The 15,268-nt window shown below is 32.9% G+C and overlaps 1 protein-coding gene across 1 annotated transcript; it reads right to left on the bottom strand.

The window, feature by feature from the left end:
• Positions 1-6,389: 6,389 nt before the first annotated feature.
• Positions 6,390-15,128, bottom strand: LOC109796558 (zinc finger BED domain-containing protein RICESLEEPER 2). The gene is made up of 5 exons (XM_083067553.1): positions 15,050-15,128; positions 14,420-14,586; positions 13,482-13,681; positions 7,745-8,035; positions 6,390-7,548 (listed from the first exon to the last, which is right to left on the bottom strand). Exons 1-5 carry the CDS (start codon positions 15,126-15,128, stop codon positions 6,390-6,392), a joined length of 1,896 nt encoding a protein of 631 aa, XP_082923679.1.
• Between the last annotated feature and the right edge of the window lie 140 nt (positions 15,129-15,268).

The following is a 15,268-nucleotide window of genomic DNA, read 5'->3' as shown; positions in this document are numbered from 1 at the left end:
TTTGCAAACATCATACAATAAAAGACCTTGCACTAATAGGTGAAACAACTAAACTAGCAATCCAAAAAAAGACTATCAACTACAAAGTGAAACCAATCAGCATTGCCAAAAGCATTGCGGCAACTAAGTCGGAATCACACACCTATATAGCAATAATCACCAACAAAATCACTTAATAAAATAATTTATATATGAATAAAAAGTTATAACAATATCAAATCAAATTGATTTGATTTTAAAAATTTTAATTCATATTTTTAAGAAATAGAACTAATTCACTTTATAAAAAAAATCAATTAACCAACCAATTTTAATTTTAATTTACGTCTTAAATTTAAAATACATTCTTACATAAAAATACTTTTAAATAATAAATAAAAGATGAGAAACTAATATTTTTAATATTGTTTTTATTCTAGAAAAAAAAAAGTTAATGCTAGGAATTAAAATATATGACAAAATATTACAAGAATAAAAAAATAATTACAGGTCTAAAAATAATTTTTTGTTTATTTGCCGGATCTTAAACATATTTAAGGTTTCTTTTCTCCTTTGACTAAATCATCCTCGCATGCAATGATCAATAATCATTCTTCTATTGTAATTTTAAATAATTCGGATAATTAATTAAAGTTAAAAATACATTTTTCTCTTTTATCTTATTAAAATTTGTTTTTAAATTTTCTTTTAAAAACTATTTTAGTCATCTAACTTTGAAATTTTTAGTTTGATATTGTTTACCGAAACAATGATATTTTATTATTATAGAATGTAATTTTGAACATTTTTATCGAATCGAAACATAAAATTTATCTTATTTAATTTATTTATATGAAAATTATGAAATTAAACAAAAATATACAAGTGGAGTCAATAGTTTAGATGATTATGAAACTAGGGATAATAGCGAGATGGAACAAGTTTTAATATCTATGTCCTTGTCTCTATGTTCATACCTTGTACCTAAGGATGATAACGAAATAGGACATATACAAATTTTTGATATCCTAGTTTCCATTCCCATTCTTGTACGCTACACTTGTCTCCATTCTCAACGGGTATGAAATTTTCACCCATGTCCCTGTCTCTATCGAATATCAAATACACCTATACCTGTTTCATGTCTGCTAAAAAATTAATTAAATACTTTTTTCAAAAAATATTAAGAAATTAATTTTTTTAACATAGAATAACAATTACAAAATTACATTAATTAAATTTTATTTGAAATAAAATAAGAATTATGTAAACGTCAAGTAAATTCTATAAAAAAAATTAAGTTTCTAAAAATTTAAAGTGGATACAAGTATGGGTACAAGTATGAGATGGGTATGTATATACACGTCTCTCTATCCAATTTAATAAATCAGGTATTACTCATACCCGTACTCGGTCAAATCAAATATTTTTCATCAAAGTCGGGACAGATTCGGGTATTACTCACATTTATAGGTTTATTTGACATTCTTGTTGGGTATGAAATTTATATCTTTATTCTCGTATTCGTTGAGTATTGGATATACATGTACTTGTCTTATACTTGCATAAATTAATTAATTTTTTAAAAAATATATATAAAAAATAAGAATTTCAACATAAAGTAATAATTATAAAATTACATTAATAAAATTTTATTTCATATAAATTTAAAATAGAATAAGAATTACACGAATTAAATAATTTAAAGAAAATTACAAATTTAAAGTATATATGAATATGAATACGGGATAAGTAAATATATACTTAATCTTATTTTTATATCCAATTTAATAAATAAAATATTATTTGTATCTATATAATTTTTTTTTTCAAAATTACTACTAATTTTAATTTATAGTTGGAAATAGCGTTAAACAGTATAAATTTATTGATTATCCGCATGATCGGTACGGTTAATATTTTAAGGAGTGGTTAAAATTTGCTAATTGCTCAACGATCCTACCAAAGCAATTATAGCAAAGTTAATAATTGATGTGCAATACTCAGATGCTGCACTTGTTTAAGGTCATGCTTGGCAATGTCAAAGTCGAGTTTTGCAATAATTATATTTATATTATATGAAAATCCAAGAGGAGTGACTGGGTCTAGATTCGGTCCTAACTCCTAAATAGGTAGACGAACGCGTTGAACATCTCTATTTTAAATGTTACTCAACTTTCGTTTTCCTCTCTATATAACTCTTGGTGGGTCACTCTCCGAGTCCCTGCATAGTTATAAATTATAATGTCCAATTTTACACGTTGGGAAGAAAGTGACGGGAACCGTGCAAGTTTTTACAGGTTTTAGGTTTTTTTGGTCAGAATAAATAAAAAAACTATTTTCTAAAGTAAATTATTTTAAAATTATTATCAAAATAAATTATTTTGGTCATCATGATATAGTTGAGAGAAGTGTCGCGACCATTTAAGATGTTTTTGATAGATGACAAAATTAATGAAAAAAAGGTCTAGAAATGAGGTATTTTTAAGTGTCGTTACAAGTACAAACATCTGATGAAGATGTTATAAGTATTAATATTTATTGATATTGGCACAGATATCGAGAGTTATTAATATTGTCATAAGTATTGATGGTTTTTGATCGTGTCATACCCAATGATGATTTTTGTGCGGAAGAGAACGCCACATTACTTCTTAAAACTAAGTATTTAGAAGAGGTCACAATGTTGCTTCTGAAGACCAGCCACAACTTTTGAAGACTAGCCAGTGAATTTTTTTTCATCACTTCTTCATCTCCTTTTATTAGAGTGTTTTTTTTCATCTTCTTCATTTCCTCTACCTCCAATTTGTATCTTAAATTTCTTCTTTTTCCTTAATATATTTTTTAGATTCTTTAATATATTATTTGTCATTTCAGTTCTGATTATTAAATATGAAATTATTTAGATTCTTTGTGTAGTTATTTAGGTGAAATTTTTTTAAGTTTGTGTAGATTATTATTTGAATTTTTTTGTACAAGTAATATTTTGTATGATTATAAGTATTAATATATTAATCAGTAGAAATGTCATGCTAAGAAATTGATTATGTACTAGACAATGGCGATGAACAAGAAGATCTTCATTCCTGATGGTCATTTTGAAGATCACTTGTGTGCCTTACAACATAATCCTATTTTACAGTAATGTGCACAATCCAACGTCTAGCGTGTCTTTTATACCACACATGTACTCAAAGTTATTGGTCAAACATGTAGTAACACAAGCGTTATGTGTGCAAAACAAGATCTAACCTTGTTTTTTCACTTGTGTACAAACATAGTATCTTATCATCCTTCCCACATAAAGTTAGGTCATGCAAATTATATGGTGGTAACAAAGCAAAACATTTAAGGTATGGTAGCCAAACAAACTGCACATGAAAAAATCAACAATCATAATTAATTTCAAGAAAAAAATAAGATTATAAAAAAAAACAACAATAATGATAAACTTTCTACATACATCTTTGTTTTTCATCTTATTTAAAGCATCACGAATCTAAACAAAAGTCTTTTTTGTGTTCATCTTTTGGTGTATGCAAGGCACTAGTCCACCTAACATTATGAAAATCATCAAACTAATTAAAAACAGTTACCCAATGTTAAATATAATATTTAGTAAGACAACTAATTTCAAAATACTAGCATTGCACCTAAAAGAACACCAACAATATTTAGCAATGTCGTTAGGCTACAAAATATGACAACTGATATCATGCCCACAACTACAATGGAACACATGCCCCCATTAATTTTATTTTGATCATAACTAGTGGCAACACACAATTCTCGCTATAAATCAGCAAGCACAACCGATCCCCAACTTAGTTGACCACATCTGTCTAAATCAACTAGCATTTCCAAATATCACATCGGTATGCTTAAGACTTGTCATAAAATAGCATACCCCCAAGAAACTACAAAATATAAGCTCTAATATATTTGTCCATTTGTTACATTTTGTGCACATGCATGAAAATTTCAAAAAAATATTGATCAACCCAACAATTCTCTTACAAGTGGAACCTATCTATATCTGAACAATCAATAATTGGGTCTTCACGAACCTTAAGATCTAACAAAATGTAAACATCCTCTAGGGTAATTGTATACTCCCCAAATGTCATGCGAAAAGTGTGCGTTTTTTGGTCTCCATTACTCAACCAAGTCTGAAATTAAGTGGTGATCAACAGAAAAATATGACATGTGTGCCACTCTAAGCATCTCTGCTCGTGTAAGATAAGGTTTAACTTACCCAAGAATTAGCCCATCTCAATGGTCACTTTTGGTATCTCTTTTAATACGGAGAACTCTATCAAGCTGCCTATTCCACATGTGCTCAGACACGTGAATTGATTGCAAAATAAGCAATGGATTATCAATGGATCAAAGATTATCAATGAATTGATCGCAAATTATCGAGATAAAAATATATCACAAATTTAAAATTTAGAATTTATTTTTAATGTTAATTTACTAACATCAACATTGAAATATAACTACCATTTATAAAATACGAAGATGAGGGATAATAAATAAAAAATACAAACATCAAATACTTCACTAAATAAAAAAAACTAATTTCCAAAAGATTATACACATTGTATTAACAACAAATAAAGCTAATTTCTAAAAGTTTGTACACATAGTATTAACAACAGATAAAAAATTATATAAAGTATATAAGTAACCTATAAATAAACAAAATTAATAATTAAATTACAAAACTAACCTTTTTTCTTTCAAAAACAACAAATGCTTTGTACCGCCAATAATGTTATAGCACAATATACTTGAAAATTTTAAAACTACAAATTACAAAAAAATAAATTTAATGTAATAACAAAATATATAGCAAATAAAAAAAATTACTTACAAATCAGAACTACAACTCTTCAACAAAATATAAAAACCCAACTAATAAAACCAAAATACAAAATACTCACTCTCCCTAAAACTCGTTACCTGACCCGGCTCGATTATATATAATAATAATAATAATAATAATAATAATAATGTTTGAAAGATCATATGCTTAGGATAATATTCACTTTCACTCTTACTTAATAATGATTTTTATGTTTTATGTTGATAGCATTATAACAATATAATATATTTACCTTAATTTTAATTTTTATTAATTAATGTTGATTTTTTGAGTTGATAATAATGTAATAAATTAATAAATTTATTTTAGAAAATAATTTATATCATTACTTGTTTTATAGGTTGATAACATTGTATTTGCAGTAATGTATCAAATGATTTACATATAGTTTAAAATATTAAAATTTTAACAAATAAATAAATAAATTTAATTATATTGCTTAGATTAACCCAATCCGTTTGTAATTAGGTTGGGTTGGATTGGATTTTAATTTTTTTTATATGAATCCGATCTAAGCCAACTGTTAAATTTTAATTGGGTTGGATAATAGATCAATCCAAACCCGACCCAACCCAACCCAACCTGCTTACACCCTTAATCATTACTTAGGCATGACAACGGGGCGGGGCAGGGGCGGGTTTTATGTTCCTCGCTCTCGCCCCCCATACCCGCTGAGTGTAAATCTAGGTACTCATCCCCACCCCCGACCGGGTTCAGGTTTTCCCGCCCCGCCCCCGCCCCTGCCCCTGCTCCTGGATTTTTTTTTCTATTTTTAATAAATAATAATAAAAAATTAAAAATAAAAGAAAAAGTAAAATAATACAAATTTTTACATTCTTTTTGGTCAAAATATCTCTCAAACAGTTTTAATAATATTTAATATATTTTGTTATTATATCTAATTATATGAAATTATGACATCAAAATTATTGATAATTTGATATAAATGGCACAACACTTTTGCTAGTATTGTTATGCATTTTGTACGTAGATGTTTATAAATTCTAATTATAACGAAATATAATATTTTTCAATTTAACGAAGTTTGTAGTAATATCATAAAGTTGTCTCAATCTAACAAAATTACAAAATACCATTTTTTCATAAATAAAAAAGGACCAAGGCAACTAGACAAAATACAGTATTTGAACTTATTAAATACAAATAAAAAGTAGCAACAATTCCAATTCATCATTCCATCATACATCTTTCATTTATTGATCATCTTCCAAATGGAAAGTAATGTCACTATCCTCCATCATTTCATCTACATCAAACAAAATAAATATTTAATATACATTAAAAAAATAATTATAAAAGTGTTGAGTAAAGTAAATAACTCATTAAAATAAATAATATAAAACATTACCTTCATCATCCGATCCTATTTCATCAAGTAAAATAGGAAATTCATGGATTACTTTATAGAATTCTCATAACCTATAAATATCAAATATAGTAAAAAAAATTAGTTAATAAAATAAAATATACAAACATTTAATAAATTTTTAAATTTATTATCTTAAACATTACCAGAAGTTTCGACACTCCATAACCAACTTCTAGTACACGTTAAGGCCTCCAAAGTGCTCCAATGAAGTCGACTACGATGAGGACTTAAAATTTGACCACTAGTGCTAAATGCTGATTTTGAAGCTACCGTAGATATAGGAATAGCTAGAATGTCCCTTGCAATTGCTTGGAGTGTTGGATACTTGATACCATTCAACTTCCACCACATCAAAATATCAAAATCAGCAATTCTTGGTAAAACATACTCCTCTAAATAATGGTCCAACTCTGTTTTAACAAAAGAACTTCTAGCTCTTTTTTTCCTCATAATGTATATATCATACTCATATAAGGCATCATTACCAACATTACTACCATCAATAGTTGGAGAGCTACCACCTAAATCTTTACTCATTTTCAGTTGATAATCATAAACCAAATCATAGCATAGTTGTCGAATCATCCTAACTTGAGAAAAAGATTCATGATCATACAACTTTTCATAATAGTATTCAAGCAACTCCATTTTATATCTAGGATCCAAAAAGTTGCAACTCTCACAAATTTTTGGAAAATACATATTAGCAGTTGGATGCTTAGTAGTAGAAAATAATTCAGTGATAGCATTGAACAATTTCAATTTTCCACACACATCTTTTGCAAATTGCCACCGTAAAGTAGTAGGCAAACATGTATGTTGAGCCTCCCGTTGCTTTAACCGACTAAAGATATCTTCATATGATATGACAATTTCAAGCATTTTGTACGTCGAATTCCATCTAGTTGGACAATCTAAACCCAAACTCTTATTGTAAGGGATTCTCAATTGTTTTGTTGTTTCTTCAAATTTTTCTTTTCTCTTAGGAGTTGCTGTCCAATATGCTACACTATCCCGAATCTTTTCTACCCCATCTTTCACCACTTCCAACCCATCTTTCACTATCAAATTCAAGATATGTGCATAACAACGCATATGAAACAAAGAACCATCCCTCAATAAAGTGCTTAACTGTAACTTATCCTTAATTTTTTCAATCATAGCATCATTTGTGCTACAATTATCTAGTGTGATAGTGGATAACTTTGTGTCAATGTTCCAATCCATCAAACAGTCAACTAATACATTACAAAGTTTATCACTTGAGTCAGGAGCCGGAACATAAATGAACCTAGCACAATAAAATTTTAATTAAATCAATTTATCATACAAATAATTACATGAAAAATAATATGTAGTGCAAATAAGTTAAAGAAAACTGATGAAAAATAATATGTAGTGCAAATAAGTTAAAGAAAACTGTTACCTCAAAATACGACTTTGCAAGTTCCAATTCCCATCAATATAATGAGCTGTGACTACCATACCCTCTTTTTTGATTACTTGAAGTCCACATGTCTGATCTAATAGCCACTCTTCCTTGAAGGCTATCCAACAACTTTAAAGCAATTGATCTCTCAAATGCATAGATTTTAAATATCCCTTTCTTCATTGTGTTTTTACTAGGAACTTGAAACAGTGGTTGAAGAGCAGTCGAATATCTCTTAAAACCAAGATGATCCACAATTGCAAGTGGATATTCATGGATAATGATTGCATATGCAAGTTCTCTTCTTGCATTTTCTGCATCATAACTTCCCGTACCTAACTCTTGCTTGCTGTTGAGATTTCCGTTGAAACACTTTTGTTAATATTTGTAAATTCGTTTAATTCTATCAACGGTCTCAAACACGGCAAGTATACCGGCCGTTCAAGTAGTAAAAATATCGTATCCACAGGGATTAGAAGGTAATATAAGCATTTATTGACTATTCGTGACTAAAGAATAATTCCAATTTCATAGTTTGTGCAGTGAATTCAAAGTTGTGACTATTGGAATGAAAGCTGTAAATAAATATTGTTTTGTGAGTGGAAAAGGTAAGGAATGGTATTGTGGTATTGTGAGGTTGTGGGGGTCAGATTTCACCAAACGTAACACTAATGTATCCTTAATCTCTTGTTGAATTCATTGCTTAGTCAACCCAAGAGTTTACTCAAACCTAATCCCTTAGAGAAAGAGCCTAGGTGCGGATATTGAATATCAATCCCTTGAGTACCCAATATCTACACCCGCATTACGGGCTAGGGTTTAAGACTACTAATGGGTCAAGCTCTATCCCTAGATACAATCACCACTAGGCATATGTTTCAGAACTAGTTTCAAAGGTTATTTTCCAATACCCATGGAACCTTAAATCATGCAAAGGGTGATCAATCCAAAGCAAGCATTACGAATAGAAACAAACACAACAAAGAATAAAACAACATGTATATATATCATTAAAACCGTAAAGATTACAATAGAGTACGTTGGTTACATCTAACCCCACAAAATGGGTGAAACCACTCACAACAATGAGGGCAAATACAAAATAGAGATGGAAGAGGAAGTGAAGAACCGAAGGAAAGATCCACACACGGACGATCCCAAGCCCTGGGAATCCCTTCCGCAGCTCCTGGAAGCGCCCAATGTGAGAATGGAGAGAAAGATCCCCGAAAATGGCTTCAAATACGAGCCTGGGAGATCAGATTAGGGTTCCGCGCCCGGCGCACAATTCTTCGCGCCCGGCGCAAGTTCTTCCAGAGAAGTCAAGCACTCTCTGTCTCAACACAAGCCCGGCGCAATTCCTTTTGCGCCCGGCTTAATTCCTTTTGCGCCCGGCTTAATTCCTTTTGCGCCCGGTGCAATATAACTGGCAGAGATGAAATACTCTGTTTTTGTCACGCCCAGTGCAGGTTATATTGAGCCCGGCGCAGAACCTCTTCTCTGCTCCTTAGCTTCTTAGGTTTCCAATCCTAAGAGTCTTCAACTTTCCACTCTTCCTCAATACCTGCACAAAAAAATGAGGTGGATTAAGGTATTGTTAGATGAATTTGGGTTAGTTATATCTGCACACAAAATGAACCAAAAAGAGAACAATTATATTGCAATGGTTCAAAGGATGAGTGGAATTTGTTCAATAAGTCTCATCCAAAAAGAGGTAAAATTGAGACTTAACAACTCCCCCAAACTTAGAACCTTGCTTGTCCTCAAGCAAAAGGTAATTAATCTAGCAGATAACAAGCAATGCAAGTGAGTCAATTTCTACATCCTAGTTTACTTGTATCTTCTTTTCGCAAGCATGAACCTCAGATGAATTTCCAATCATAATTATTGCAATAGAACATGACAAGGTGCAAACAAAGGTTTCAAAAGAGATCAAAGAGCTGAGAAGAGTAATGACTATCTGTGTATGCATCCTCACTAGGAAAATGTTTCTCTCTATGCACACTAGTGTATCAGGGTGAGTGTTTCTCTCTAGTCTACTACTCACGCCACATAATTCAACTTTGCTCTTCGTTTCCAAATGAAACCAGTGGTAAAACAAATGCAGACACTTATCACAAGGTCTTTATTAGGGCAATCTGGGTCAAGCAGGGTCAAGCGGTAGCAGTTTTATGGTTTTTCAAGGATTAAAGGTGCTATAGCTTAAGAGAGCAAATAAGATTTTACAATGATGTCCCTCTCCATACCCCATTACAACAATTTGGCACATGCCCTTTACTTGATCCAAGCCATTAGCCTTTATGAGATGCATATTTACATTTTTGCATCTTAATATTTTTGTTTTTGTTTTGCTTTGTTTTTTTTTTTTTTTTTTTTTTTTGTTTTGTAATGGCTGACCACATACTTTCTTCTTCCCAAAATTCCCCATTCTTCAACTCCCCCAAACTTATTTGATGTCATCAGTTTGCTCTCTTAACCAAAGCAAGGGTTATGGTTAATTTTTCATGGTTTGGGACAAGTGGAAGGTGTGGTGTTTAGGCTTAGAAAGGTATGGGTCAAGTGAAGAGTGGAGATGGCTTTTTGGCTTAGATGGTTACAAAATAGAGGAGTATGAATGCCTTGATCATATAAGTGCACAACATAAGCAAACCACCAGGGAAACTCAAGCAAAGTCTATCATGCAACTTAAGCGTAGTTCACTCATAAGTGTTTTAGGCTCAAACCTCACCCGGCTATGCATCCATAAATTATCGAACTCAACTCAGTTCTATGATCAACATTGAAACCCGTATGCAACTAGTCATGAACTAAAGATCTAATGTGACTTGAAAATGTCTAAGGTACACACAACATAGACATCAAGCAAACTATAATCCAGAATCGACCACAAGCAAAACAAGTATCAACAAGATTAAAAACCATGCTAAGGCAGACTATTCACAAAAGAACCAACAAAGTAATCGTCAAAAAGACTATATATAAAAACAGTTAAATACTGAAAATAAAAGACAGAAGAATAAATTGCAATAGACAAAGGTAAACTAAGGTAGGCTCCATCTGCTTCCATCTATGGGGTCTGGTCATCATCATCTCCAAGAGCTGCTCCACCATCATCAACTCCATCAACCTCAGCAGCTCCACTCCCCCAAACTTAGGAGCCTGGTCCCCAGGCCAACCAGTATACGCCTGAAAGTCCTGGTAACCAGAAGTGATTGCAGAGTGTACTCATGAAAGAACATGGTGAGCACAAAAATTATACACAGTGATGACCAAGCAAATATAGCAAAAATGGAGAATATCCTTAGACCAAAATTAAGCACAACATGCATGCACACGGAAATGAACTATAACAATGCAACATAAAGCACACAAACATACAACATACAACAGAACATAAAGAAACATGATTAAAAACAGATAAATATGGGCTGTCAGGAATGTGGTGCGCCGGGCTTAACACAGATGCACCGGGCTTAATATCAGTAAAAATCAACGAGGTTTCAAAATCTAATATCGCGCCGGGCGTGCGTTAAACGCGCCCGGCGTGGTGGTTCCAGAGACCAAAAATTGAGTATTAGGCCGGGCGCAAAAGAGTCACGCCCGGCGCGTAGTCACTTTAAAAGGTCAATTTGCCCAGGTTTTAAATTAGGATCAGGCCTTATTTCCACCTAGACACAGAATTGCCTCATTCCTCACATTCCAAACAAAATGTACCCTATATTTACCCATTCAAACATGATTCTAACAACTAACACATAACACAAACAACATATACCACAAAACATATAACACAAAACACAACACATAATACAAAACAACACTTATAATACAGAACAACATGCAACAAAAATCTAAAACACAGTTCAGATCTCTGGGTTGCCTCCCAGGAAGCGCTTGTTTACTGTCCCGAGCCTGACGGTGACCAACTTGAAGTACTCTGATTCTCCTTCTCCTCCTGTTGTTCTTGTTCCCCTTTGCCCTGTGTTCAACCTCATGATTGCTCAACAAAGGCTCAGAAGGATTGGTCATTCTCATTTGAACAGTACCTTGCATACAAGAGAAAGCTGAAGACTAGAGTACACAAGTTATCTTCATCAATTCATTGCTAACAAAAAATAACAAAAACAATAAAGGATTAAATCACAAATAGCTATAAATACTAAATCGCCATTCTAATCCCCGGCAACGGCGCCAAAAACTTGTTGAGATTTCCGTTGAAACACTTTTGTTAATATTTGTAAATTCGTTTAATTCTATCAACGGTCTCAAACACGGCAAGTATACCGGCCGTTCAAGTAGTAAAAATATCGTATCCACAGGGATTAGAAGGTAATATAAGCATTTATTGACTATTCGTGACTAAAGAATAATTCCAATTTCATAGTTTGTGCAGTGAATTCAAAGTTGTGACTATTGGAATGAAAGCTGTAAATAAATATTGTTTTGTGAGTGGAAAAGGTAAGGAATGGTATTGTGGTATTGTGAGGTTGTGGGGGTCAGATTTCACCAAACGTAACACTAATGTATCCTTAATCTCTTGTTGAATTCATTGCTTAGTCAACCCAAGAGTTTACTCAAACCTAATCCCTTAGAGAAAGAGCCTAGGTGCGGATATTGAATATCAATCCCTTGAGTACCCAATATCTACACCCGCATTACGGGCTAGGGTTTAAGACTACTAATGGGTCAAGCTCTATCCCTAGATACAATCACCACTAGGCATATGTTTCAGAACTAGTTTCAAAGGTTATTTTCCAATACCCATGGAACCTTAAATCATGCAAAGGGTGATCAATCCAAAGCAAGCATTACGAATAGAAACAAACACAACAAAGAATAAAACAACATGTATATATATCATTAAAACCGTAAAGATTACAATAGAGTACGTTGGTTACATCTAACCCCACAAAATGGGTGAAACCACTCACAACAATGAGGGCAAATACAAAATAGAGATGGAAGAGGAAGTGAAGAACCGAAGGAAAGATCCGCACACGGACGATCCCAAGCCCTGGGAATCCCTTCCGCAGCTCCTGGAAGCGCCCAATGTGAGAATGGAGAGAAAGATCCCCGAAAATGGCTTCAAATACGAGCCTGGGAGATCAGATTAGGGTTCCGCGCCCGGCGCACAATTCTTCGCGCCCGGCGCAAGTTCTTCCAGAGAAGTCAAGCACTCTCTGTCTCAACACAAGCCCGGCGCAATTCCTTTTGCGCCCGGCTTAATTCCTTTTGCGCCCGGCTTAATTCCTTTTGCGCCCGGTGCAATATAACTGGCAGAGATGAAATACTCTGTTTTTGTCACGCCCAGTGCAGGTTATATTGAGCCCGGCGCAGAACCTCTTCTCTGCTCCTTAGCTTCTTAGGTTTCCAATCCTAAGAGTCTTCAACTTTCCACTCTTCCTCAATACCTGCACAAAAAAATGAGGTGGATTAAGGTATTGTTAGATGAATTTGGGTTAGTTATATCTGCACACAAAATGAACCAAAAAGAGAACAATTATATTGCAATGGTTCAAAGGATGAGTGGAATTTGTTCAATAAGTCTCATCCAAAAAGAGGTAAAATTGAGACTTAACACTTGCCTTGCATGACTTTGGGCATAAGAAATGTTTGTCCTTTATTTCCTCTCATCGCGATCTTTTTAGTTACACAACATTCCATGTGCTGCCATAAGTGCTTTGTTCCATTTTTTGATTTTCCACCCAAATGTTTCTTACAATAATTGCATTGAGCTTTGTCTTCTCCATTAACTTTAACTTTTGTAAAATGCTTCCAAACTTCACTTTTAAGCCTACCTACTTGCCCTTGTTTGTGTATTTGTCTCTTCCATATTATCACCTGTTATATCTTGAGGTTGAGGTTCAATTGTTTGAACATGTTCATTAATTGCAGGAGTAGTACCAACACTTGAAGGATCACGATTTCCTTCTGGAATTGATTGAGGTGTACTTTCTAGTGTCATATTAATATCTGTCATTACTTTCTTTAAAAAAATCTGTCAAAAAGTATAAAAAAAAATGCATTCACTTTACTACATTATAAAAACTGCACTATAATAGTTATACAAATAAATTAACTACACTATAAATTATTTACTAGAGCACTTTATTTAGTAGATCAACAATTAACTAGTATGTGAGACATTCCTATTATTGGGTGCAGTAGGTATAATAAAAATAGTTCGTCTTTATCCATCTAAGAGAACCCTTTTTATGAGAAAATAAAATAAAAATAACCCAAAAAAACTATATTCCTAAGAATATTTTTTTAAAAAATAACTACTAAATATGAGAAATCAAAGATGATAAAGACAAAAAGGGGGAAACAAATATCTTAAAATAAAGAAAATGGAACAAGAAAACTGGGGGTGTTTCCCATGCGTGCAACAAGCCTAACATAATATGAATTTTGTACATAACATAACATGCGTGCAACAAATATGCACTACCAACATCATTTTCAAAAGATTTTAAAATGTCAAGGATTTGAAGTCAAGATTCTGATATGCAAATTTTGTCAAAGATAAGGAAAGATAAAGAAATAACCTAAACGGACAAAATTCAAGATACTCTCACATTTTCTGTTTGACTAACCCAACAACAGAGTACCAACACCAATCGAAAATGTTTTCATAACCTGCAAAATGAGTTAATATATATTATTCATCATGTAATTTTAAGATCCCGCACACAACCTCCTACAAATAAATTGGGAGTGCAGATTCTGCTATTACCTTCAAATTTGAGATAAGAGGAAGTATGTAATTAATTGAAGCAGCCCCATATTCACCCTCACACATGGGATGATCACTTTGAAATAACTTCAACGTGGGGCTTTCCAGAGTTAACGATTGAGGGTAAAAGCAAGTGATTTGTGGCAAGTCACGAAGATTCAACTTCTCTAAACAGGAAAAAATAGAAAAATCAAGCAAAAAAATAACTTTAATATCACAAAAATATGACAATAATGGTAGCAATTTATCCCAACATACTCAATCCCACTTGAGCCAGGATGAAGAGATGAAAAAGAGAGAGTTGTGGCTTGCGTTCGTGACTCTAAGAAAGATGAAGAGATGAAGAGGCAAGAGTTGCTGGCCTGCTGCCATGTGAGGTGAACTTCGTGACTAAAAATGAGGTTAGGGTTTCTAATTTTGGTTTATATTGTATATAAGGGTAGTTTTGTAATTACATTATTAAGCGGGGGCGGGGGGCGGGGGCGGGGATGGGTGCGGGGCGGGGCGGGTATTAACATCCCCGCCCCCGCCGTCGTCCCCGATTTTGCCAAGAGGGGAAGACCCGAACCCAAACCCAGTCAACACGGGTTTTTCCCGTCCAAATCGGGGCGAGGTCAGACGGATACTCACGGGACTGAATTAGAATGCCATGCCTATCATTACTTATGGTGGCATTTGAAAACATGTCACCTTGTGATGACTTCTTCATTATTTTTGTCACCTAGGAAAAATATCTTAGGGAGTTTTGACACCTTTGTCAGGTCAAAACCCTAAAATTTAATATACTTTTAATTATTTAACTAAAATTTTCAATCTTACTTAGTATTGAAATAAAAATCTTCATTTTTT

This window comes from Cajanus cajan, chromosome 11, assembly GCF_000230855.2.
Source record: "Cajanus cajan strain Asha chromosome 11, NIPB_CcT2T_4, whole genome shotgun sequence".
Lineage (NCBI taxonomy): Eukaryota > Viridiplantae > Streptophyta > Magnoliopsida > Fabales > Fabaceae > Cajanus > Cajanus cajan.
Note: the sequence above shows the minus strand (reverse complement) of the source record. Positions and strands in the feature narration are given on the sequence as shown.